At 40.6% G+C, this 27,803-nt stretch overlaps 1 protein-coding gene across 1 annotated transcript; it reads left to right on the forward strand.

Annotated features, from left to right (window-relative positions):
• LIFR (LIF receptor subunit alpha) lies at nt 1-27,287 on the forward strand. Its single transcript, XM_050913110.1, is given in 25 exon segments — nt 1-130; nt 841-852; nt 855-960; nt 3,026-3,177; nt 4,922-5,085; nt 6,048-6,222; nt 6,508-6,777; nt 8,871-9,000; nt 10,848-11,011; nt 12,347-12,492; nt 15,273-15,438; nt 15,599-15,669; nt 16,096-16,309; nt 19,179-19,358; nt 20,967-21,068; nt 22,710-22,877; nt 23,534-23,695; nt 24,741-24,834; nt 25,385-25,462; nt 25,602-25,614; nt 26,138-26,267; nt 26,270-26,320; nt 26,323-26,694; nt 26,697-26,746; nt 26,748-27,287. Coding segments are annotated over 25 exon segments (3,279 nt in total). The 5' UTR covers nt 1-48; the 3' UTR covers nt 26,775-27,287.
• The last annotated feature ends 516 nt before the right edge of the window (nt 27,288-27,803 follow it).

The following is a 27,803-nucleotide window of genomic DNA, read 5'->3' on the forward strand; positions in this document are numbered from 1 at the left end:
TGTTTATTCCTGCTTGAAGCTGCTGTTCTGAAAACAAACAGTAGAAGAATGTGGAAGAATTCAAGCCTCCGCTGCCTTTTAGCACTAGCTATTTTGTGTTCAAGAAGCTTAATATATAGCCAAGAAATAGGTGAGTTTGTTGCAATGTAATTCACTAATTACTTTTTCTTTATAGCTTCTGTACTGACACCATTTAATTACGTTGCTTTCCTACTACGTGTATGTTCAAAAACCGTCACCTCTGTGGTCCCCCACCATCCTAGGGATGGAGGTACCACCAGGCCTGGTCTCTGCTTTCCAGCAACGAGTGGCATCTTGTAAAACAGTGCAAAATTGGGTGTTAAATTCTCCATAATGCAACTGCAATAGTCTGCACATGCAGTTGGTGTAAATGTCCGCATTAAGACCTTCTTGCTGTATATGTTGGCTGTCTGCGACAATTTCACACGTTATCATTAATTGCCCTTCTGTCATTAATTGCCCTCCATGTGGGACAACGGAGGAGAGCAAAAAACTCATTATCATCAAAGCTTGCGGTTTTGCCATTGGCCCAAAGCCTGCTTATTAGGCTAGGCTAGGAACGGGTATTATGCAAAGAAACAGCTGCCTGTGCCATTGCACACAAGTATAAACCCAGATTTTAGGTACTTCTAGAAATCTGGCAATCTGTGACTGACTGTAATCAGGCGCACAAATCATTCAACAGTTTTAAAATACTAGCCAGACATGCATGCAATAAAAATGTAAAAACAATGGCTATAGATGTGAACAATAGCAGTCGTTTTACAGTTGGTCATTTTTGACCTGCAGTTTGTGACTGTATTTCCTATATGATTTCAGGTTCTCTGGGGCACCCCAGAATTTGAAATGTGTAACGCACAATTTACTTAAAATGATATGTACTTGGGATGTCTCTTCTAAAGGAAGACATGGACAAACTGACTTTTGCTACACTACCAAGTAAGTCCCCTGTATACCTGGTTGAAAACTACCAAATTGTGATGAAAGTATAGTTATTCCTCAGTCACTGCCCATGGAATTTGTGATGCTGTTGTTTCCCAGCATCTCCCCATCAGTTTTCCTTGGGTGGTGCTCCCTGCAGGCACCGTTAACTCAGGCAATGGCGCCGTTTCTGGCAAAGTCTTGTTTCATGGTAACAGTTCTCCTGCCAAAATCTGCTGCTTGCTCTCTTCAACAGACTGGAAGATGCTCTCGTTTACTCAGACTTCTCTGTGTGTTTGCCTAGCCCTTGCTCAGAGTTTTCATGAGGGACATCTTCATACCAGGTTCAGTCCAAAAGGAAATGATATTTGGAAGAAGCGAATCCTGATGTTATGGGCCAAAGCAGTAGAATATATGACATAAGTGTTGAGATTCACATGTGGAAAAACATGAAAAATCTCTTCATGGCTGTCTTACAACCTTTATAAATTTTAAGCTGTCTGGAGAGCATTGTATTAGAGGAAACGTAAAAATTATTCCACAATTACAATAGCTTTTCCGAAGTGAATGCAAGTTGAAAATTTTGAGAAACATTAAAAAAACTTAAATCTTCAGTGTGTTTTTCACTAATGAGAACTACATGTGCAATTCCCCATGCTGTGGGTCTGCCAAATACTTATCATGTGCTAGGGATGAGTTCAAATCCTTTTTGCATCTTGATCCTGCCCCCAATCCAGATATTTGTACTGTCTTTTTTCCTGTAAATTCTGCAGGCAGCCCAGACTTGTCCTTGGGGTCCCAGGGCTTGGCTGCACTTCTCCCACCTACATGTTTGATTTTCTGTGTCTAGTTATTCATCCTGCGTTGCCAGCTATCATTTCTATAAAAAAAAAAAACAAAACACGCATATATGAGACATTGCGGCCCGAGTTCAGGAGTGTAGAGTTCATGAGGTACTGCTCTCTAAACAAGAACAGCCATGTAGCTGCTGGTGTTTCTCCTTAGCAAAGCAAAACAGGCTTCGGTCCCTGAAGCAAAGAGGCTGAGGGCTGAGCTTAGTGCAGACCTCCCTGAGGGAAAGAGATTTTGTTTTTCAGTTGCCCAAACATCCTCTAATAATATCTCAGTACAGAAGAGTGATAGCCTTTCTGAGCACTCAAGTCTCAGCTGGCCTTCGCTAGCCCAGAGTCTTGCGTGAATCTTAAAAGTTCAACCCAAGCTCTTGACTCCAGCCAATGTGAGCTCCAGGGTCCTGTTCCAGTTCATAAGTGAGTAACAGTCCCTCAGCAGGAAGTCTGGCATTGTTCTCTTTGCTTTCCTTCCTCCCATCATTCCCCCAAGAGGAAGGTCTGGATTTTTCCAAACTTTTTGCCTTTCTAGTTGCATATCAATGATAATGAGCAAAAGGAGTTGAACCATCCATTATTGTTTCCTGTATGTACCTACAACCTCCAGACAAAGGCCAGATCACGTTGTGCTGAGTACTGCACAAACATTATGCGCAGACTGTATTTCCATCTGGGATCTTAGCAATTCTCTCCCTGCCCTCTGCTCTTTCCCCATGAGGTGAGCAGCAGAAGGAAGCTAAAAGATTTGTTCTAAGATGGGGACACAGATGGGTAAACCTGCTCTTTGCACCCATATGCCGTCACTTTGAGAAGAAATGAAGGGAGAGAGAGTCAGAAAACATAAAGGGAGGGTGAGGTACTGTTGGGTTTGGGGGTTTTTTATTTTGCTTATTTTGAAATATTGATTCATGGTGACTGTAGGTTTCAGAAATGTGTCTTTTGGTTAAAAAGTCAGTTTTTCACTTTGAAATGTTCTCTTAACAACTATGTAGCTGCATTCTACAACTGGTGCACAGCCTATCACTATGATAAAAGTGACTTGAAAGAAGAGGGAATGTCTGTTAATCTGATACTAACCAAAGCCCATGCAAGTCTTACTCCTTCACAAACTTGCTATGGAGCTCTCTGTTATATTACAGAGAATTTGTGTTTTATTAGTGTCCTAGGAATACGACTTAACTTGCCTTAGCTTCCTATCAGCTGAAATACCTGCTTAATCCTCTCTGTCTTTTCAGTGACCTCCCCCCTCCAGTGTGTTTTAAAACTAAGGAGAAAAGGGTTGAGATTCCAGTCCCAGAGAGCTCCAGCACGGTGACAATAACCACAAACAGTATTTCTGGAACTGCTTTTGCTACCAAAGAATTTGAAATTCACAAGAAAGACATCTGTAAGTATCAGGTTTTATGTGTGTACATAAGGCCGTTATACTATGATTAACAGTGCTCCAGAAGTGTATATGCTTGCAGTTTTCTTTGGCAGTGTTCCTACATGTAAAAAGTTGATGTACTGAGTCCATATGAATCTACCATACATAATAGGTTTTTTTCTCTCCCCCTTCAGGGGAAAGAAAACCCCTCTTATCCGTAGACCATAGCAGAGAAATCAAGGGCAGAATGTGAGGAGGAATTCAAAGTACAACACTGTTACATCCCCCTAATCACTTTTTGCCTTTTTTTCCCCTAAGTGTAAATTAGGAAGGATTTGTAAACAAGTTCCTGATCTACATACTGAGGTACCTGCATGGGGCATAAAGTGCATTTAGTCAGACTTGGCTTGGGAAAGGCAGAATAAACTCCTAGTTCTCCCATTTTAAATGCTGAATAGCTACAGAATGAAGTAGTTTATTCCTGCAATTTCACAACATTTTAAGGAAAGTTATATCACATGTCACTCCTGACAGGATCATATTTTCTTAATATATGCCCAATTTACCCATTCTGTTCAAATGTATATGAAACTAAGCAAATACATTTATGCTTGGGAGGTAGGCTGCATCATATTGGAGTCATAGATAAATTAGACTTTCCCAATTCCTTTCTCCCAAAGGAGGAAGTTGTAAGCTGAAGATGGCATTGAAACCATCTGTCATGCTTGCTCGTAATTTAGTCTTTGGTTTTGGTTTGCCTGCTTATTCCTTTAGTGCAGTCAAAATCTAAAGTCAGTAGCACTTGTTATCCATGGCTCAGTTTTCTCTTCAGTTGAGAGCAGCTCAAGAACTTTAACAAAACACAACTGAAAAATATGTGGGCAACACACTGGGTTCTCCAGCATCTTGCTGACTCCAGGCAGGATGAGTCTCTCAGGTTCATCACAGGTTATCCTGGGTAGCGTGTTGACTGGGTACTTTGCAGTCTCTCAGGGCCTTGGCCAGGACCGAAGTTGGATAAATCACACGTTTTAAAAACAGAATTTATCCTGCACCAGGCCCAATGAACTGGCATAACTCTTGTACTACCATAATCCTTGCCTGCTTCTCAGCCTCTTGCTTCACCACCACCCATTCACAGAAGAGATGCTTCTGTTTAATCTCCCTGTGCTGTCCCCATCACCATGTCATGCCTTTAATATTTCTTCTAGCTTAAAATCACATTCCCCATGATCCTCTTCAGATCTTCATGTGATCTTCTTCCATCCTATGCTTCTGCTCTCCTTTCTCCCTACTCACACTTTTGTTGCCAGTCCCCTCTTCCCTGCTGGTCTCCCAAACCCAATTCTTCCTTCAGGGGATTTTCCGTCATCCTCCCTAGATGTGTTCTCATGTACACTTCAAAGACTGTCGCCATGTTTCCTTTATCTCTGTGGCATTGAATGAAGGTTGTGAAAGATAGAATGTCTTCCTTACTGTGCATTATGAAGAGTCATAATCATGATCAGTTTACTCACACATCTGCATGCTGAGATGTTAGAATAAAATGCTACCTGGTGACTCATCAGCACCTGTGCTTTCCTGGGAACTTTCATGCTCAAGTAATGACAGAGCCCCTCTTGTTCTAATTACAGAGGTTGAGTTACATGTTTGTATGGCTACTAGCCAGTTCAGAGCAGAGAGATGTGGCTGTTAAACACCTGTAGGGCTGGTATTGCTGACTAATGACTTGAATATGGCTTTTTTTCCCCCTCTCTTTTTCAAGCATTTGTTCCTCTCACTCCACACATTCTTAGTTTAACACCTGACTTTTCAACTTCCACGTTAAATCTAAAGTGGAGTGATAATGGATCAGTCTTCCCATACGGACTGGATGCCTTTTGGCAGATTCAGATACTCCGTAAAGAAGCAATAGAAAAAGTCACACAAGTAAGTCTTTTTCTTCCTTTATGAAAAAAATATATACAATTTTTTGCCCTTGGTAATATTCTGGGAGGTTGTTTGAAGAAAGCTGAGAATAATGAAGATTGTAGAGCTTTGCAGAACATGAGTGTACTCAGAAGTGGAGAGAGCTCAGAGCTCAGCTAGAACACAGTAAAAATGCCCGAAGGAAGAAACTAAACTTGTGCTACTGAATGAGAGGTTTACACAGATTGTAATTAAAGCAAGTTCTATATACGTACATGCATACAGATACATGCTTCTGGTAGGTAACTTCTTGTTAAGTTTCAAAGTTATGAGGACACTGGCTACTATATTGTCAGTACTTATTCACAGTCACAGCTTTTTCTTTTTTTAATCTAGAACAGGGGTTTTTTTAATTAGAACTTGATTATGAATTTGGTAAATATTCTACACCATTATCTCTGCTTTACTTCTCCAACAGTGTCTCAAGTCTTGGTGGTCTTTGAATGTTCAGTTTGCTTTTTTTTTTGCAACCACAGTTATTCCCGGCCAATTTGTAGCTCTATTCCATAATTTTTAGGAATGGAGAAAAGATAAAATGTGCAGCCTGGGACTAATATTAGAAGAGTTTCATTTTGGAAAAGTTGGAACATTTCCCTGCCTGGGAGAGGCCCAGGATACTGGGATGCAGTATATACCTTTTGAAATGCTTGGCAAGCTTCCTGCTATCCCTCAAATGTCTGCCCTCTGGTATTTCTGGCTGGCAATCTACCTGGCTGGTGGGCTATTTAGGATCTTAGGCTTTTGTCTAAGTAAATTCACAACACAAATGAAAGTTAGGTGGGACAGTCCAACCATCTATCAGGATTTTATGATCTGCTTCACTTAATTTGCCATTCTGTTGACACCTGGGAGATTATATGTCATTACTAACAGGTGTTCATAAACTCTCTCTTGGTTGTTTTTTTGGGGGGAAAACTTTGTAGGTAACTTACTATTCAAAACTGACTCATGAAGACATCATTCTTTCTTGGAACTGGACATCAGATATGCCTTTGGAGTGTACATCGCACTATGTGAAGATTCGCTCTTACATTAATGTAACACAGTTTGTTGGCCCCAAGGACTGGAGTGACTGGAGTCCAGTAGAAGAGGTCCCTGGTATGTTTGTTCCCTTGCCACCACACAGACTTTGATTGCTTTATGAAAAGTAAGCCAAAATCAGAGGAAAAGCGTTAGGCAGTGATGGGCTGCTGCTTTTGGGGGTATTTTGATTAGAGATATAATGCAATCATTAGTTAATGAAACCTAGTAAACATTGATTTGTATGCCGTGGAGTGCTCCTCAGTCACATTTTAGCTGATCAGCACCATGTTTATAGCAAATTGTTCATGTGGGGTTTTCTGTTTGTTTGTTTTTGTTTTCTGTTCTTATCTTCTCTGCTAGGAAAAGATACGGAGCCCAATGTGAGTGGGGTGTTTCCTCAGGACACTGTGGTGGCAGTAGGTTCAGATGTGACAATTTGTTGTGTCCATGAAGAAGGACAGCAGATACAACGGATGACTTATGGACCAGAAATATATCCAATGATACATCTGAGCAGTCGGAGCAGTGCAATTAGAGTGCTAAATGCCAGTGCTTCAGATACCAGTGGCACAAATGTAGTGTGTATACTGTCCGAAGATGAGATGGATGGAACTGTCTTGTTTGTAGGATGTATGTATCATTATGTTTACTAACCTTAGGAAAATCAAAATAATTTTGAGACTCTTAAGGTTCTGCTAGGAAACAAATACTATTGTGGCTTTTTTTCCCTGGCCTTTGGTTTTTGAGGATGAACTGGGATTGTACTTGTTTGATTTCACTGTGGAAGCTCCAGCCCATGGAGAAGACACCAAGGCTGGGAGGATGAGGAGGTACCCATGTAAGCCCTCTTCTCTTAGAACCTGGCCCAGTGCTTCTCTCCTTGACCTCTTTTTCTAAGGCACTTCTTCATGATCTGGAATACTTCATAGTTTATTGCCATATGAAGATTCATCATGTCTCTATCGCTTTAGGTTTACATCTGTTCTAGTTTGATCCCTGACAAGGCAAGAGTAAGAGCAAGAACTGTAAGTGAAAACATTCATTTACTAACCAGTCAAATGAAGACAATAAAACAGTTAGACTTGCAACAACAACAGATGCTCATCCAGGGCAGTAGCTCCCTGAGAGCTAATTACAGCAAAGGAACCCAGCTGACAGTTCCTTTTTCCTGGAAAATCTTCTAAACATTCTTTTAGTATTTTCTTTAAAAGATACTGAATCACTGTGTATCTTCTCTGTGTAACCATGCCAGCCTCAGAAATCTCTTCCAGATACAGATACCTCTTAAAACAAACAACTGAAAGTACCTGGTTCTTCTTTCCTATAATTGGTCACTTTAGAGCTTTGTGTGTTTTCCCCACAGGGGTTTTGAGAATTGTCATCTTCCAATAGCTGCCCGTGAGAACCTCGTTCCCCATTACAAATGCCAGCCTTTGAACTTAGGGTCCTTGGGGTTGAGGGAAAGGAGAGAAGAGACTGGACTAATTTTGAAAGTGTGTTCCCAACTCCAGCCTGTGCCTCCTGTCATTGACTTTGTGTATTAAGTGTGTGAAAGCAAATGCAAAACAGAATCCAACCTTTTATGACTTCTCAGTGAGATACTATTTTTACATTTTTTGTGCAGTATTTGCTTTTTTGGGAGAATCTTCCAGGTAAATAAATCAGTGGTTCATGAATGAAGGCTCTGATAATCCCATAGGTTTTTCTCATACAGTGGTTTTTGAAGAGCTGGGATGTGGTGAAGTCCATTTCCTGCCAGTGTTTCTTCTTGTGGTACCTACTTAGTGGGAAGGGAGAGGACTTGTCATGATGCTCTTGCTGATGAGAGACATTTGGGGAAGAAGAGGTAGAGGAAGTAAATGAATATGTACACCACCTTGGTTAAGCCTAAGTCTGGCAAAATAAGTGTTCTTTTTGGCCTCGTGCTCATAATCTGAACTAAGCCTGCCACTGTTGCCTCTTGTGTTAGTGCCCCTTCTCTAGGGCAGCTACATGGATATTATTGTGCTATCTTTTGGAGAAAAGTGTATAAGACTTGAAGTAAGTGCCTGCTTAGTCTCACATTAGCATGTGTACCCTCTCTGTTGGGAGCACTGCCCATCTTCTCCAGGAAGGCACTCAACACTTCTCTAGTATGGTAGCAAAGAAGAAGCTTTAAAAGAAAAAGATGGGCACTTCTAAAGCAATGATGGAGAGGACGAGCCTTTCGGGGCTTGCTTTAACTTTCAAATTCAGTGTGGAATTCATGCTAAAGGGAACATCTCCTTGACGTGACTTGCTTGGAGAATTCAAAGCAGCGGTGGGGCTGGCACGTAAGAAAATGTGACGCACAGCCGACAGCATTCCTACATTGCTCAGCGGCTAAACTGATGCTCAGAATTTTGGAAGAGTCTTGGCAGAGTTTCAGTGAAACGCTTCCAGGTCAGAGCCTGGAGCTTGTGAACATATTTGCATGTGATTTACCAGATTACCCACCCACTTAGAAGACTAGAGTCAAGTGTTAGTCAGATGGGGCTGATAATAATTATCCATCTGTTCTATTGGGATTTTTTTAAGCATATTATTTATATGGTTGGAGCATAACTGTTGCCATGTATTTGTGAGGCTTGCAATCTAGACCCAGCAAAAATGAATGGTGATGCTTTCAGGAAGCTACTGGCCCAGCTGTCACACTAGGATGGCAAAACATCGGCTAACTGTTTTGGTTTCCTCTCGTGCTACAGATGCCCCTGATATTCCCCAAAACCTCAGCTGTGAAACATCCAACTTCCTGATAATAAAATGCACCTGGAAACCAGGCAGACCCAGTGGACTATATGGAAAACGAAGAACAAAGTACAGTTTATTTGACAGGTAAAACAGTTCAGCACTAAAAGGAGTAAAAGGGTAAAACTGGAATATATCCATTGCTGCCTGTGACTTACTGCACCATGCCTATTTAAATGAGATATTCTCCATTGTTTTAGAGCCTAAAATACTTTTCAAGTGTTTGTGGAAGTTGAAACTAAACTAGACTTGGAGAACCCTTGTCTAGCTCTGCAAAATTCTAATGGGAATTAAGGATGACTTTTCCCAAAGACTTATGCCATTATGAACTCATGAGAAAATAAAGGGCTTCGTGTGTCAGGCTGCTGCCAACATGTAGATAAGACCAATATGAAAATACAGGGAGATAGTAGGAGTCATTCACTAATTTTTAAAAATTTTTTTATATATGCAACCTGTGTCCTATCATCAGTTAGACATTTACTGAGCTTCTGCTATGCAGATTGACAGAAACTCACTGAGGAACAATTGTAAGACAGGCCATGGGGCATTTCCCAAATGGTAGTAGGGAAAATAGCGATAAGCCTTCATCCATTCTCCTCCCAGCATTAAGAACTAGATAGTGTAGAGGAGGCAAAGTGCATGTTACCTGGAAAACATTGAAAGGGACAAATAACACTGGCATTACCCACAGAAAGAAGCGAAGACTGCTGTCCTACTAGTTTGTCTTACATTGTAGGCCATATAAAGCCTTAAAAGTGAGGAACTGTTGTTTTGGAATAGCACTTGCAAATGGGATTCCTTGGTGGTTGTGATTAGAAGTTAGTGAGGAGTTAATAAAATTCCCGTGGCGAGGAGGCTCCCTCGTAATGCCAAAGGAGCAGTCAGGGAGAGGAGCCAGGAGAGGCCTGAGTCACACAAACTGATGGGAAATGGAGTCTCATGGTGGCTTTGAAGCAAGTCAGAGGCAATGAGGATTGAGTTATGGTCACAGATGTCGTCCAGGATGCTACTGCTAAAAAAGTCATTGGGTAGGGTGCAAAGAGGTGGACAAAACAGAGCAGGTATTCAAAGGAAAGGAGCTCCAGTCACTGGCTGCCCATATTCAGCTCATAAACGAGGATGTAGTTCAGACTTGTTATGCTCAGCCCAAAGCTGTGAGGAGATTAATGTGATGCATTTCAGGGTAAATATTCTCATCCTTGTTCTCAGACCACACTGAGCTATTGAAATGGAGAGTATGGTGTGGAGAGAGCTCAGAGCTCAGCTGGAACACAATAAAAATGCCCAAAGGAAGAAATTAAACTTGTGCTACTGAATGAGAGGTTTACACAGATTGTAATTAAAGCAAGTTCTATATACGTACGTACATACAGATACACACTTCAGATTTTACCCCTAAAGGCGTAACTCTGGTCTTGGCTGTTACCAGATTGCCTCTCCGGCTTTTGATTTAAAAATGGCTGGGACTAGTGGATGTATCCCAGGTAACAAACCTTAGTTTAGATTTGGCAGGGCTGACAGAAAGACATAATGTGTGTCGCTTCTGCCTAGTTCAGAAAGCAATTAAGAACATTCTTTAAATGCAAATGTATGCTGATCTGAACAAAGATACTTTAAATCAGAATCTTAGTTGTGACTTGTGAGGTGGTTTTACAGGACCTACCTGTTTTCCAGGCTTTTGAGAAGTGAGAGGATGGAAATGTTATGCTAGTGGAAGAGGAAAGTTTCACGTGAGAACAGGGCAAGTCATGACTGATGCCACTTTAACCTGCATTGTGGTGTTAGATATGCCTCTGCAATCAAATCATTCTGTAAGCCACGTGTCAGTGAACCCATCGTTCTTTACTGTGTTTTCAGTCTAGACTTCTGACTGTTGCTAGAGATTATCTTACTGAAAAATTAAGTTGTTCCCCTCTCTTTTTACTTTGTAGAATATCTGGTAAAAATATTTCATGTGAAGTCAATGAAATGAACAGAGAGCGTGTCTGTGGCTTTCCAGTAGTGGCTGATCAAAAAACCTATGATTTCCTATTAGGCGTCTCCAATCCTATCGGCCAAACAGAGTCATCGCTTTTGGTTGATTTAACTCAAAGAGGTAAGACTTAAGAATTACAAAGGCAAAAAGATAAGTTTACTGCATGCTAACCGTTTGTTTGTTTTGGGTTTGAAGAACTCTGACATGGTATACTTGTCATTATTTTGCTTTATTGTCACCAGTATTTTGCCGGGTTCAATAATTTGAACTTGAAAAGAAAATAGCTTAGGACATGTCCTGAGGCAACGATTAAGTGTACAGGGAGATGCCAGTTCTTGACAGCAATGCTACCAGATTGAATACACTGCTGTGTGGATAAATGCTACTTGCGATCTAATAATTAGCCAGCTGCTGTCCATGTATTACTTCATATTCTGTTACACATCAATAATTAAAATTTAGGTGTAACTTTATGAACTGTAAGTGACCCTGTATTTCGGTGTCTGCTTACAGGGCAAAATATTATGCAGTTTTACATTAGACCTTCAGTTTAAACAAGGAAAGGGAGAAGATGACCATCTTTCTAGTGCTGTGGTCCCCGTCCTTTTCCATCTGCCTCCACAACCACAGTTGAGGATTCAGGGGTTCCTAATGGTTACAGCATTCCACCATTCTCTCTGAAAAACTGAACTTAAACATGAAGATAGTGTGGTTTTTTTGTCCATGTTCCAGTTCAACTAGCCTGAGATTAGAATTGTCAGAGTAAATTGGCAGGTCCTAGAAAAGCATAATTTGTTTCTGTTAATTATAAACTGGGCTGTTTTGCATCCAGTTGATATGACTGCTATTTCCTATTTGTTTCCTCTCCTTTCTTTCCCTCACTGACCACTCAATTCCCAACATAGAGTACATATTTCCTTAAGGGTAACTGGACCAATTCCAACAGTAGAGATTTTTTTTCTCTGATAGCTATGAATAGTAGTACTGAATATTATTGAAAAATTCCGTGAAGGGAGTTGGGGGGGGGGGGGCGGCAGAGGTCATTTAGGAGTCCTACCCTGTCCTAGTCTGCAGATTTTAAGTTCTAACTTAAAAAGTTCCCAGAATATGAACAAAGTTGAGTGAATTTCATCTGTCACTGTGGTCCTCTGAAATAGCTCATGTTTTCTTTTTTTGTAAAGTCAGTAGGAGGGGAAATGTTTTTCTGTGTCTCCAACTCCTTATCACTCATGCTAGAATGCTCAGCCTTAAGTAAATCTGTTTCCATGTTTGATAGCTGAGAAGAGCGTCAGGAATGAGACTGCTTGCAGGTGCCTTCCCAGCACCAGCTGTCCTAGTTGCTGATCATATCACTTATTTATCTTCTGATTCTCTTTGATCTTTTAAAATCAGATTTTTCTGAACTAAAATGAGTGTTTTTTCTTAGAACTGAGGGGTTTTTCTTTATTTTTTAAGTTCATCCAAAAACTCCAGAAAAGTTAACTGTTTCTGGGAACAGCTCTACAAGCGTCCGTCTGCGTTGGTTTATAAATGGCAGCTTTGCTGAGATCAGGCTTCTGTGTCAAATTGAAATTAGCAGTGGTCACTCTGAGCGAAAACTGGTAAGTGTTGCTTTTAATGGATTTTTTTTTTTTTTGGCTCAAATGTTGATCTTTTTCACTGAACTAATCACATTCCAAATTCTTTTCTCTCTAAGAGCTTCATTCTGATCATCTTATTAAATGATTAATGTAGTAATGACTAGAAGTTCATCTACTGAAATCAGAAAAAGTTCTACTTATCTGCGTTGTTGCCTGCTTTCTTTTTTTTTTGGTTGGCTTAGAGGAAAGTCAAATTACCCACTGTGTTATTTGGTACTTGGAGAGGGTGCGTAGTGCTTTATGCTGACCCTTTAGGTAACAGTCCTTGTGCTTTGTCCTTCCTGGTGCAAAAGTGTATTAACACATGCTTGTTCCAGGATGTGCTGCTGCCCTGCAGACTTCCACAGTGGTTGCTTCAGATTGCCTCTTGCAGTCTGTAGTTGAATTTCTTATTTTTTTTCCCCTCAGAGAACAGTTCATTTGCTTGCTGTCAGCAGTTGACACGCATGTGGCTGTAATAGGGAGCTGCTAAACCTGCTTGTATGTCAGTGATGTAGAGACAGGATAGGGGAGGATGCTCCCACTGCGCGTATCAGTAGGTAATCCCCAGTGAAGATCTCTGCAGCTGGAGAGAAGGTGGTGTTTCTGGGTGGGGTTCAGATTTTCCATCATTTGGTCTTCCAGCTGCTGCTCAGCTTTGGTGCTCTGTGTCACTGACTGGAGCTGCATATTTACTCTGCTGACTGTCAGAGGAGCTTAGAATGCTAATTTAGACACCAGCATCGGATGCTGAGTGTAGGTGGTGGGAATATGTCATCTTCTTCCGTGTTGCCTAACTTAGTGTGGGGTGATCTGTGTCACTGGGGAAGCCTGATGGCAGAACTGCATATTCAATTGGCCTGAGTTTTACCCCCAAATTCTGTGTTTGTGCATTCAGATGGAGTATCTCTGACCAGCTTGGGTAGGCACATGCTGAATTATCAGGTCTTGGTGTACACAGCCTGAATTTGTAATTTGAGCACATTAACCTCAGAGGCTGCTTTCTACAACGCTTGTTTGATTTTTAGCAGTATTCTTTTACCCACTGCATTTAGTTGCCTGTTGGGTACAGCTGTTGGGCACAGCCTTGAATAAAGTCACTCAAGCCACAGAAGTGATGCAGCTAAGACTGAAGATAATCACTGTATACATTGCCTCTGAAATAATAGGGTAGTAGTTAATGTATGCTCTGTAAGAGTATTTTTAAAATACTTTCAAAGCACTTAATGAGTGTAGAAGCCTTAAGCTTTTCTATTTTCTCTGTAATGACATGTTTTATGTAGTAGCCAGAGATTAGGTACTGCAAGGAAAATCATAGATATCTTTGGAATTAACAGGAGAAGGAACTGGCTTTTAGATGTACATAACAGCTCTGACGGATGGGCTGTGTTGGATTTTGGTGTGTAGTCTGAGATACCATCACCCACAGTTGTCTGCATTTCTCTGCTCCCAACAGTTACTGCTTCTGGAGCAGTCAGCAGGGGAAGCAAGCACCCAAGTGTCACCCACACCCAGCTCAGTTAGCTTAAACTACTAAAAAAGTAGATTTGCACAGTTCTGTCTAGCCAGAGTTACGCTGCTCAAAGCCTGGGGCACACACGTGCTTGTGAACTCTGCTACCAGGTCAGTCATCTGGGGCAGAGGGAGATGGTAAGGTCTTACGCTGCCACAGCAGTTTGATTCACTGCACCTGTATCAGAGCCCGCAGCTACGGGTGTTTTGAAACACAGCAAACAGCTTGGTAGAAGCTTTTACAGCCTTGTTATGTTGTCTCTGGTTGCTTAATAAAAAACCTCCAAGAGTTCTCCGTAATAAACAAAAGTAGCTGTGAAATTGTTACGGGGTTTTACATGGCATTTTGAAGCTTTTCAGAAGCTTTTCCATCTGTATGAGAGATTGTTGACTTTTTTTATATTTTTCAATTCTCATTTGGCTTTAGAAATGCACAATTAGTTGCATCTTAAAGTCACTTGGAGTCCTGTTTTTGGCAGCTGTGATGCACATGTGTTGTAATTAGATTCAGTAAAAAATATTCCCAGGCTTAGGGTTTCTTTAAGTAATCATGAAACTGAAATACTCCCTAGACTCGCACCATTTTAAGAATAATAGGAGACTAGTCCTGTCATAAGAGCTGTGAACAGAGATCACCTGGGTAAGACTTGGATACTATCTTTTGAAGGAAAAATGACTGCCTAGGAAGAAGACTGCATGATAAACATCTTGCTCAGACAGACTGTCTTTCGCGTGCTTCTGTGCATGTGTCTTAGGAAAAAGGCTTCTGTCCACCCAGTTTGATGTGCACGTGCACAGTGGAAGTGCAGGTTCTGAATACCAGAGGTGAAATCCTGGCCTGCCTCATGTGAGCGGTTTTGCTGTATATGGGAGAGAGTGGGACTGGATGGGACAGGTGGGAAGCAACAGCCTGCTGCTGTGTGCAGAGCTCATCCTGTTGGGCTCATCAGTGTTATCTCTCCTTTTCATACTTTACATCTCAAAGGTGCTACCTACTGTCATATTTCAATTTCTGTGCTATATATGACTTTATTTTGGCAGACCTCTGAAAAATTTTCCTTTGTCTAGGGTGACTGCATAGGAAATATTTTTCTTTTTCATTAATTTCTTTGTAGGGCTTGACTGCAGCTTCTTTTCACGCTGTCAGTATTCTTGGGGAAAAATATCACCTTTTTATGTGTTAACTTTCAGCATAATCTAGGAGCAAAAGATATATATGTATCATGTCAATTTCTGTAAATTTTTAACAGCACAATGTCTCCATGCCTGGTGGAAAATTCTCAACTTACACAGCTCAGCTGAACGCATTGCACCCATATACCAAATACCAGTTCAGGGTGCGCTGTTCGGCTGCTGACCACTTCTGGAGGTGGAGTGATTGGAGCAGGATAGAGGAGCACACAACATTGGAAGCCCGTAAGTTTATTTAATTCTTTGATGATAAAATGTTGAACTTGTGAAGCCATATAATTTCAAAGTAGCCATCTAAAAAACTAACTTTTTAATAGATAGTAAATTGTCTACTGTGCAGCTTGGAAAAAGAAAAAAACTCTCTTTTTTTTTTTTTTTTTAATAGCTCCTGCAAGAGGACCAGATATCTGGAGGGAGAGAAGTCCTTCTGGAAAAAGTCTAAAAATCTTCTGGAAGGTAGATAGGACACTTAAATTTTTAAAATATTATGTAATGTAACTGTATGAAAAACTATTTCCTTACACATTTATAAATGAGTGAAGTTTATAGTCAATAAATCAGACTGCTTTTCTTAACTTCTTATAGAACTATCCGTTGAGACAAATATTTTTCCCCAAATGAGAATATGATTAAAGTTTTATAATTTAAACATTGCATTGAGAAGCATTTCACATGAAGAATTAAATTTTTAATACATCCCAGCTGAAAATTAAAAACTTACAATCTTATGTTAATTCTCAAAGTCACACTTGAGTAACTGTCTTTTCTGCCTTGTAGTCCTATACAGTTATCAGACTAGATCAGGACATTAAATTCATATTACCCTATGTCTTCTTTTGTTTATTCCATTTTGGTTTTAATGTGCTCTTTGTCTCTTTATAGCCTTTATCCCTTTCTGAAGCCAATGGAAAAATAGTGTCTCATGAAGTGTCCTGCTACCTGCTAGAGACACCACTGGAGCATAAAGAAGTCACTGAACCCTCAAACAGTACTGAGATAAAACTTGGAAAAAATGACTGTGTAATTAGCGTTGTAGCCAAAAACCACGCAGGCTCGTCTCCTCCTTCAAGGATAACAAGCGTGGAACTTCCAAGTGGTGAGTGCTCCCAGCAGAGCGCTAAACACCTTCAAAGCTTGGAGAATACATGAGCAAGTTTGTTTATTGGAAAATAAGATAGATACATGCTTTGTTTGTTTGTGTTTGGTTTCTGGTTTATTTCCCCACCCAAATCTACGGAGTGAGGGAAGAAAAAAATTGCTTCTTTGCTTTTAGGGTAGCGTCTCACCAATTAATTGTGCTCTCTGCATAAAAGGAGGGTGATAGTGTGCAGTCTCTGCAGCTATTTACACTTTTCTGGAGACCTCCCAGGAAAAACAAGGATGAGGCTTCAAAGCATTGTGTCTATCACTGATGTTTGGGGAGCTCAGTTTATTTCTGTGTGTTCTTGTTGAGACACTGAAAAGTGTTACATGCTAAAGAGAATCAGAATAAAGTTTTGGGGGTGTTGTGTGGCTTTTTAAGGGGAGAATTGTCAGTTCAATGCCTGTGAGCTCTGCAGGAGAATATTAATTGAGCTGGTTGGTAAAGTGTTGGCATCGTTGTGCTAGGAGCCCGTGTTTGAAAAGGAGGTCAGACTTTAGCTTCCCAATTAAAGCACTGCCACTCTTGCTGTGGGCTTTTGTAAAGGGAAATAGCTGAGCCAGATAATAATTCTCTGCTCCTAACACTGAGCTTGGGAAGAAGATAATATTGCATGTGGGTATTGAGAGTCCATGCTTCCCTGCACTCCACGAAGAGTGTACTCTGCCAAAGCCCAAACCTTTGGCTCCAGATCTGGCTGATGCTCTGCAGGGAGGACAGATTTACACAGCGAGGCCCCTCTCTGCTTGTTTGCCAGGAGCATGTTTGGTGCTGCTTCTCCTTCCCCACCCAGAGAACAGGTATCACAGTTGCCTGTCTTGCAACTCAGGTTGTCATAAGACAGGGCCATCTCTCACAGGAAGAAATGTGCTTTGACTGAGATTCACAGTGAGAGAAAAAACAAGTTTGTTTCTATGCGAAGGAGAACCATTGCTCTTAATGTTTCTTGTGCTTCTCCAAACCACCAATACCCAGAAGTATATTCTGATTCTGCTCCTTGGAGAGAAAAGTAATTGTATGGGACAGCTGAATGAATGAAAATGCTTTCATAGCTTTCCTTCAGCAGTGAAAGAATGGGACTCGGAGTTGGGGAGGTCTCTGTAATGGGTTTGTGGTGTGGGACAACTGATGGCAGCTGGAGCTCTGCGTTCATGTATAGCTTTCTCTTGGATGTCTGAGGTTCCCTTTGGTGTTGCCCAACTTGTACTTGTTGAAGATTTGCTCCCAAGTTGGTATAGGAATTATCTGAGTCACTGACTGGAGTCATGAAAGATGACTCATTCACTGAACTGGATGACATTTCTGCCCAAACATCTTTTCTGGCTGCTTCCTGTGTACAGTCTGTAAGTGCTTTTAATGTCCGTAAGAGAGCAGTGGCTCTGAAGCTTGAGATCTGCTGAGGTTTTGTGAAAACTGAAAACACAAACAATGGTACTCTGCCTTAATTAATTTGTCACTGTCTCTGAAAAGTGCTCTGTACAGAGTCAGGGCATATAATCTGGCTGTTACAGGCTCCCCTACCACAGTAGTACTGTAGTGCTAGTAGTTATTTCTACTAGTCTAGGTTGCAGCTATAAATACACCAAAATGAGCAGTACTGCCCTGGGTGAACTTCTAGTTATCTGGCTCAGGAAATAAAGTTGAGTGTGGTGTATTTAAGCATTTTTTAGAGAGTATGTGCTCACTGTCAGGAAAAAGTCTTTCCTGTAAATAGGAAAATTAAAGCAGTCTAATTAGAAGTATACTCTCTTTCAGCATCATAGAAATGTAGTTTCACTGGATGTGTAGTAGTTTTTTAGGGAAAAGTACTGAAAGACTTCTGGAGTTGACTTGCTTTTTTTAATCATGTGTGTCTTTCTTGCCATGAGCAAGCTAGAAAAGGATTGTACATTTAGCTGTGTGTTAAGATTATTTAGAAATAGACAGTCCTTCAACATTCACAGCACGTCTGTGAGAGTAAAGTTTTCACAGCACCGGTTCTTCAAAACTGCCCTTGCCCTTCAGCCTTCCATAGTTTATGGCTTTAATAACATGAAATAATAAACTCAATAGGGAGCATAAATGAGAACACTGAAAAAGGGAAAACTGAAACCCTGAGATTGTTTTTGCAGATCTGTCGTGGGGCCACCACTGTTGTGGTGGCCTTTGGAAAACGTCCCTTAGCTCAGCTGGGTCCCATCTGATGGACAGCAGTGGAGGGAAGCTGCAGGAATCAGAAGTCATTCCCAGATCTGATCACTTCAAGGGCAGCTAAAACTTTGATAATCAGAAACAAGAAGAATAGACTAAAGGCAAAGCTTTTCTTTTTTTTAATTTACCCTTGGTAGACTGGAGCCTCCATAAAGTTCACCAGGGACTTGACTTTTGCTGTTGATACTTGGTGAAAAATGGTTGTCTGTGGTCGGGCGAGTGACAGCAAGACACTTTGAAAGAAACACAAAGCAAACTGTTTGATGAAATGACAGCAGGAATTTATAGCTGGAGGCTGCTGCCAAATTGGTGTCAAGTCAGATTTGAACCTGACATCTGCTGTAAATCCTTACCTTGAAAAGTGCTTTTTAAGCCAGTCCTGAGCTGCAGCACTTCTCGTCATACTTAAGGGTGGCTGAGGGATTTGCTGCAGGCTACGTCTGATTTCCAGCACTTCAGAAAGCGTAGCTGAGTGCACCGCTTCGAATTTCACAGTACCAGGAGCACGCCTCTCATTCTTAGAAATGACTGCAGTTTATAAAACCCTTGTGCTGTGGCTGGAAGGCTTTCTTCCAGGTTGGACTACAGATAAGTGTCTGCTCTCTGATGGATTTTTGTGTCGTCTTTGTTGCAGACAATGTCAAAACAGATCGGGCCGTGGCAATGGGGAATGGAATTTATGTTTCTTGGAATTCTTACCCTAACATGACCTGTGGCTACATAGTAAAATGGTGTCATTCATCTGGGTCTGAACCCTGTAGTGTGGACTGGCAGAAGTTTCCTTCAAATACAACAGATGCAGTGATAAAGTCTGGTAAGTAATTTTTTGTGAGTCTTCTGGTTGAGAGCCTGAGCAGTGAGTGGAATGAGAGCAGCACCAATGCTATAGCTTGAAGATTGTTGCATTGCTGTGTGCTTGTGTATATAAATGAACCCCTTCTTGGTACTGTGTTTATTTTAATTTCTTACACAGCCTTGCCAAATCCAAATGTTAGTCTTGACTTAACTGTTACCATCCTATGTTTATTAACTGCTTTGAAATTACCTTTTCTAGCTACATCCAACAACTTCCTAACTCAACCTAATGTATAATGGTTAATCTAGGGTTTGGGGTTTTATTTGGATTCTAAACATAAACAGCGCTGCTCAGGATGGGGGAAGACTAATCCGTTGTTTTTACATGAGGCAGATTTTTTTAAGTGTGACCTCCATGTGTTGGCTTGCTGTCAGCAATTGAAATTTCCTGGAACAGGGCACATTCCAGGTCTCTAGATGCTGGTGGGCAGATCAGGGAAATGAAACTCAGCTGTGGTGGGACTAGTAGGAGTAGAAGAGGAAAAAGAGGACCCAAGAAAGATGTAGGATTTTCTCTGCTGTCTAAAAGGGTATATATTTGCTTTTTAAAAGAGTATATAAAGTGTCCATTAGAGAAAACAACTTGGAGCTGTGTACATAGGAAAGTGGGGGGGGGAGTGGGACCTGGGAGGTGGGGCAATATGTTTTCCTGCCTGTAATTACAACACTGTGTCCATGTTGTTTTCATTTGTGCTGGCTAGAGCTTGCTTTTTCTAAGTAGACAATACTATGTCTGTCCAACGATGCACTGCTCTAGTCCAGAGCTCTTCCCTGGGATGCTTCTTGCAGCACATTGTGGGAGTTACCAGGCTGCTAGGGCTTGGCTCAAGCTGGCAAATCCACCTCTGCGCTTAGTCCTGCCAGGAGAATCTCTCAGGCTGGACCTGAACTCTTGCAAAACCCACTTGACTTCTGCGGAGTTTCACAGTGGCATCTTGTTTAGAAAAAATCTTGAAAGTAGTGTGCACCCCTGACTTGAGAAAATCCCAGGATGTGGTAAATTATTTACACGTTGTAGTATCAAACACCTATGCCTCCACCAAAGACATGTGAAGCGGAAATTTGATGACTATCTGTGTTTTGTAGAGTCAGTTCGGGCCTGGAGTTCATCACTAAAGTGCTTCACTATTACTTTTGAGAGTTCTCTGAATTTGTTTTGTACTGTTGCTGTAATAAGCCTGGGTATTTCAAAATGCATTTGTATTTCTGAGGAGGAGGCAGAATCTACATGGCTGCCGTGGGAGGAAAGGAAGGGAATTGTTTCTGGTAACTTCGGTTTGTGTTTCCCCATGGAAAGAGCAATTTATGCAATTTGAGTAGCTTGGTTTGAATCCTATTTGTTTAGAACCAAAATTTCTCCGGGAGCTAGATTTGCTTACTGCTTCTAAACCGCATCTGATGGCATAGCTTTTATAGGAATTACAAGTAGGGATAGTGTTTATACCTAACACTGTGGTCTAAGACTTTGTAATTTTTTAATACGTATTTATATAAGTCTGCATCATGTGAAAGCTAAAAGCATCACTCTTCATAAGTGAAACATTCTTACAGCGATTTTCTCTTGCAGCTCTGTTTAGACCTGGCGTGAGATACCACTTTTCACTATATGGCTGCAAATCCAGTGGATATCAGTTATTGAAAAACATAACCGGGTATATGAAAGAGCTGCGTAAGTGCACTTTATTGTTCAGGACCTTTACAAAGTGAATTTAGACTGTGTCTATTTTTAGCTCAGTGTTGGCAGAAGAAGACTGAGACCAGAATCCCCATACAGTACTACTGACTTCTGTTTGTTCTCTGTATATAATTGTAATACATTTCTCCAGCCACTTCCAGTTCCCAGCATGCAATAACCCTGTGTTCTCCAGCTTGTGTGGTGGCACAGGGTGGCACAGAAGTTTGCTCTGAAGACAGTGGTCTTCAGAGTTGAAGGCACAGGCATAATTTGAACCACAGGGGTGCAGTCACTTCCGCGGAAGAGGAGGCAACTTTTTTTGATATGTCAAGTCAAAGTAAACTTCTGAGCACATTTGGTACAGCTCAGCAAATATAAAAAGTGTCCACAACATTTCTTTTTAAAAGTGCTTCTCAGACCAGAGCTAGATCCTAGAGTACAAGCCACTGAGAATTGCACTTGCATTCCCTCCCATACCAACCCTGTCTGGGTAACTGCGGTTTGATCCAGGGCTGAGCTTTGCTTGCCTGGAGATGCATTACTATCTGAATGCTTTCTGTTCCCGGGTATCTGAACATAGCTTTACCCTTTAACATCACAACTGTATTGTATTGTAACTACAGCATCTATTTCACTTTGAAGTTTAATGTGTTTTCTCCTAAAATAGTTTGCTTGGAAAACTGAGCTGCTGACATAATCTGAGCCCTTGGAAATGCTGTTGTTTGTTTCATTGCTAAGGTTGAAGGTGAGGTTAAGTCAATTTTACCAGAAACTCAACTTTCAGCCATTTGTATCTCTGTAAAAATCCTGAACAGTTTCCCAGAAGGTTTTTCCATATGTGTTCTCAACAGATTGGAAGCTTTCAAGGTAAAAGGATAAAGACTTTGGGGGACTAAAAATGCATCGAATGTGCAGAAGAAACTTACTAGGAACTGAGAAATGTATTCACTTTGCACTCGTTCTAAAGCTTCAGATTTGCCTTTGGACAGATAACCATGAAGACAAAAATAGATGCATTCTTAAACATGAGTTCAGCACTGGTAGATCAATGCCAAATGTCAGACTAAGTCCTAATGCACATGACCTTACACAGTATCTGCTGTAACACTTTCAGTGGGGTACAGGTATTGGAATAAGGACTTGTGATCCCTGCTAAGAGTAGTTCTTTTAAGCTGAGATAGATTTCCATGATAGGAATGTGGAGTTTGTTTAATTTGAAGACAAGCTATGAAGTCACAGAGTTAAAGCCTTTAAAAGCTAAAAGTAATTTGTATGCTCTGAATGTTTATGCAATCTTTTGGGGTTTGTTGCAGGAAGAAGGGTATTTACATGTATGGGTCTGTAAGAAGGCTGCCCAAGGAGAGATTTTTCTTTCAGCTTCTGTTAGTAGATAATACTGCGGTAATTAAGTAGATAATACTGTAGTAATTAATAACAATGAGACCGACATCCTTGTATTTTTGTAGTGTCACCTGCTAAGTCTTCTCACATGTTCTTGACAGTGAGGGAAAAGTAATCAGGAAAAAGTTGAAAATGCTAGCCCTGAAATAAATCTGATGAAACACTTACATGGATTCAACGTTTAATGATAAGGTGGTTTCTTACTAGCTTTTCTCTTTGTGATTCTCCCTACAGCTCCAAAACGTGCACCAAATTTTACTGTAGAAGAAACCTCTTCAGATTCTATATTGGTAAAATGGGAAGACATTCCTATTGAAGATTGTCAGGGGTTTTTAGAGGGATATCGGCTTTCGTTTGCAAAAGGTGAAAAAGATGCTTTAAAGCCTAGGCTTTTGGAATCAGGTAAATGAAATCTGTAGATTGCAACTTCCTTGCTCAAGCTTTTTTCTTTTTTTTTTTTTTTTAAATAATTTAATTTCACTTTAAAAGAAGATGCTTTAATCATAATTCAGTTGCATTACTCACTGGCATAATTGGCCCCTGATATGTGACAAAGCATTTGAAATAATAGCTCCTTGTGTGGTTAGCACAGTTGTTTTTTAATATAAGGCAAAAGCCGGAGAAAACCCTGGCTCACTGAGGCCATAAAGCTATGCAGTGACTAAGTGGCAGTGTGGCACACTGCCCTGTGTACAGATACCCTGGGTAGATGAGACATGGGGGAGGTTACATGGCTATATTTAATTGGATATATTCTTCCAGTACCCATCTTGTAAGGGCATCTCTATACAGAACTGAAGCCTGACTCACATTAACATTAGAGGACAAGCAGGAGTGTAAAAAACTGAAGCCAGTCTGCAGCAACAACACACTCCTGTGCTGTTTGGTGCTGTGTCAGCAAGCAGCATTGCTAAGATTCTTTATTTCAGTTTTCCTTTACACAGACTGCTCTTCAAGTTTCATATGCTGACTTCAAGAAAGTCTTGCTAAAACTGAGACTGTCTTTGTGAATCCTTTCTTACAAAGTTATGCTTTTCTTACTGCTTCCAAACAAACAGGGAATCCAGAACTTAAAGTTAAGAATATCACTGACTTAACAAAGAAGTCTTTGAAAATACTTGATCTTCAAGGCAAAACAAGTTACCAACTGGACCTACAGGCCTACACTGCTGGTGGGTTGAGCCCTCCAAACAGCCTCTATGTGGTGACAAAGGAGGACTGTAAGTTGAATATCCCTGTTCGTTAACAGTCTTCACCACAGGGGCTGTACAATGTATATAAAGCTGAGCTTATTTTGGGTTTTTTCTGGTCCCCTTAGGTAGTTTGGGCCTACAGTCTAATTTTTAATTTATTTAGTTGGTTATTTTTAAATACAAAAATTAGTACAGTGCAGAGTGAGGAAAAGATCCTTTCCTATTACAGCTACCTTGTAGTTCATGGTAATATATGCAAGAAAAATAACTTCTAAACTACTACTAAATATGGTGGAGTCTGAACTTAGTCTTCTCAAGCAGCTAGTTGTTTTTGTCAGATTTCCCATGATGAATATCTGCTAATACATGGTGGGAAGAAAGACATTGTGGAAATATTTACCAGTTTCAGAATTATAAACAGATGCCTCTCTGCTTTGAATTCAATTTTATCGATCCCCTGACAGAAACAAACCCAGAAAGACAGTTAGAAAAAAAAGAAATTTACTTTGGGGAAGGGGGGGGGGGGGGAAGTATTTTATATGAAAGACTGAACACTGGGGTGCAAATAAAATACACAAAAAATCAAACTTGAGGCACTTAACATCAACGGAGGAAGGCAGTGGGAATGTATCAGAGCTAAACCCTGGGGATTAAAAGCATTGTAAACCATATGAAAGGCAATGCAGTTTGTGCAATGAGTTGTTGGCCTATATGAGCTATTACCAGAGATTTGGCCAGCTCAAGTAATATGCAAGTGCAATTCCAGTGCTTACTGAGAACAGAATTACAGTGGCAATCAGTATTGTGTTGCACATGAAGCCTTTCACAATTAAGCAATCATAGAAGTATCTGCTGATTCCTGTAGTTGTCACTGAATTAGCTCTGTTTATGGATGGACTTTTGCCCTTCCAGCCAAGGGGAAGTGTATGGTATAGGTCACTGTTTGCAGACCACTGTTAGATGAGTTTAATGAAACGGTCTCGAATCTGTGGAGTGTTAGAAAAAGCATAAAACTTGCCGGTAACTTTGGATGTATATTTACTGTATTTTTTTTTTTTTTTTCGTCCCCCAGCTATAGGATTAATCATTGCAATTCTCATCCCCGTGGCAGTGGTTGTGCTGCTTGGAGTGGTGGCCAGCATCTTCTGCTACCGAAAGAGGAAATGGTAAATGCCTGCATTCAGTTCTGATCTCTTCCTGGATGTGTTTGCTTCAGTGCTAGAGTTTTCTGTTATTTAGTTACTCTTTGTCTTCTCCAAGTACCCAAAGATGTCAGTGGGCTTTGTTTAAAGGTGGCTGGCAAAAACACATTGTAGAAGGTGAGGGAGAGATTGAGTTGGAGAGAGGTCAGGGTGAGGAATGCAAAAAGGTTTTGCAGGAGCCTGTCTCCCAGTGAGCACTGCTTATAAATAGTTCCCAAATGGAAATAAGCTGGTGACATACAATAATTTGTAAGCCATCCACAAACACTTAGGTAGACATCCCATCTTCAACTTTTCATAAACGTGGCATATCAAGTTCCCCAGTTTAAAAAAAAAAAAAAAAAAAATTGCTGTTTTTTCCATTAAATACTCATTGAAAGTGTAACACACTAAATCTTTGTGCCAGATGTCTTCAGTATTCTGAATTAAAGGGAAATGTCCTGACTCCTTTTGTGTATTCGCAATCTGTGTCAGGGCTTGGTAACTTTTAAAAGTTGTTCTTTCCTCTTCATAGGATTAAAGAAACATTTTATCCAGAGATCCCGAATCCTGAGAACAGTAAGGCACTGCAGTTTCAGAAGAAATCTGTGAGGTAACCCTCATTTTAAATCTAGTATTTTAAACTCTGAAAGGTATTGCAAGTAAAGATTTCTTTTGCAAACTTTGAGTCTTCTGCTCTGGTTGCAGAAAAAAAACTCTGTGGTGGGGGGCGGGGAGGACAAGTTACTGAGTAACTTTTGTCAGGTGCTATCTAGAGCTTTCTTGTTAATGTAGTTACTTGTTTGAACTAGGAAAGAACTGCTGCATTTCTCCAGTCCCACACTCATGAGAAGTGTCAGTACATGATAACGATGTGGGAGTAATGTACCTGTCTTTGTCGTAGTGTTAGGAGAAGTAGAAAGTGTGGAGAAGTGTACATGCCATATCCCCAACCTCCTGGTAGATGTAGTAGCTGGAACTGGGCGTAACATTTAAACAACCTTCTGGAATGGGTTATACAAAGCCGAGATTTGGGGAAAGAGTTCTCAAACACTTACTGCAAGATCTGGAGTCTCTTTAAGTTGGCTAAATACTTTTAACGTTAACACGAATATGTGATGAGCCAGAAAATGAGAACTAAACCACTTTTTTTAATATTGTACTAACGGCAATGGGATGAGTGCAGGCCACAAGCCAACATACTGGTTTAATTTGGGCAAGTTATTGATTTCAGGATTTCCAGGTCTTTTGGCTTAGTTTCTCCCCCTTCTCCTTTTTGTCGCTTCAGGGGACTAAGACACTTAAAACACTGGAAATGAACCCATGCACCCCCAATAATGTTGAAGTGGTGGAAACACGGTCTGCAGCTCCCAAGATTGAAGACACAGAGATGATATCCCCAGCAGCAGACACCACTGTGCTGAAGATGGCTCTGACTCAGAAACGGAGAACCATGTGGTTGTATCCTACTGCCCCCTATCATTGAAGAGGAGATCTCAAACACCCCTATGGATGAACCTGTGGGGTCATCTCAGGTGGTTTACATTGACATCCAGTCAATGTATCAGCCTCAAATTAAACCAGAGGAGGAGCCAGAAATAGACTTAGTGACTACAGCAGGCTATAAGCCACAAATGCAGCTGGCTATCAGTGCTCTGAAAATAGAGAGTCGCTCACCTGCAGAGGAAGAATTGGACAAAACTGCAGGTTACAGACCTCAAGCAAACACAAATGCCTGGAACATGGACACTCCAGACTCTCCTGGATCTGTTGAAAGCAACAATGAAAATGCATCTTTTGGGAGCCCGTGCTCCATTAATTCCCGACAGTTTCTGCTTCCCCCAAAAATGATGAAGACTCTCCCAAACCCAGTAACATAGGGTGGTCCTTTACACACTTTTTTTCAGAACAAATCAAATGATTAACAGTGAGTCCTCGTTGCACCTGAACCTGCCTTCTAAATAAGCTCTTATTCCTGACGTTGTAAAGAAAGGAAGAACAAAAGTGCAAAAGGCATGAATTATTCTTGGAGACAGTCAGCAGAGGTTCTAGTGAGCTGAATGTTACCATGTTTAAGTTAGCACAAGAGTTAATGTTCCATTTTAATAGAGGCCGAGAGGCCAAAGTTATAGCAATTTAGTTGTTACTCTAGTAAAATATATTGGATATAAGGGGTATTGAGTTTAGAGCTCCTGATAATCATAGTCAAAGAACTCTGCCTACCTTCACATAATGCTCCAAGATTAATATGGTCTCATGCAACTTATAACTTGGAAAGATTGCTTTGCTTTGTTGTAGTTGTTCTCAACTGTGCATACTCAAATGATGCAGCCCCAACAGGTTTTCTTACTGAAGGTTTCATTTATCACAGACCTCAGCCTAACATATGGAAACGATGTGGTTGGAAAATCTTGAGATCTTTTATCTAGTTATAAACTAAGAACAAATGAGAGTGCTATTTTTTTTTTTTTCTTCTCCATACGGAAGGTATTGTCACTGTTTAACACTTCTGAAGCAATGGCCATTCAAATCTGTTGCTTTTTAACTAGACACTAGTTTCTGTACCTACTGTACAATGTTTATTCAATGTTTGACTCAAGGGTACAAACTTGGGGAAAAAAGTATAACACTGATTTAAACCTCAACAAGAACTGCATAAAGTTTAATTTTTTTTTTTTTTAACTTAGAATGCTCTGTATTTTTTCTATCCTTTGGTTAAGGAGTTAATCTTTCCTAATGTATTGCACTAATGCATTTTGTATTTCATAGCTTCAGCTCCAGATCTCCTGCCTCAAAGTTGTACAGTACTCCTCGCCCCCAGTGTTTAGGAGTCTTTGCACTATACAGTAATGTAAGCCATGGGGAAATCTCTGTCTACTAACATTAGCTGTCCAAGCAGTTTGGCATGTAAAATTAGAGGTAGTAGTACTAGCTTCTTGAGAACAAATTGCTCT

This window comes from Gymnogyps californianus, chromosome Z (genome assembly GCF_018139145.2).
Source record: "Gymnogyps californianus isolate 813 chromosome Z, ASM1813914v2, whole genome shotgun sequence".
NCBI lineage: Eukaryota > Metazoa > Chordata > Aves > Accipitriformes > Cathartidae > Gymnogyps > Gymnogyps californianus.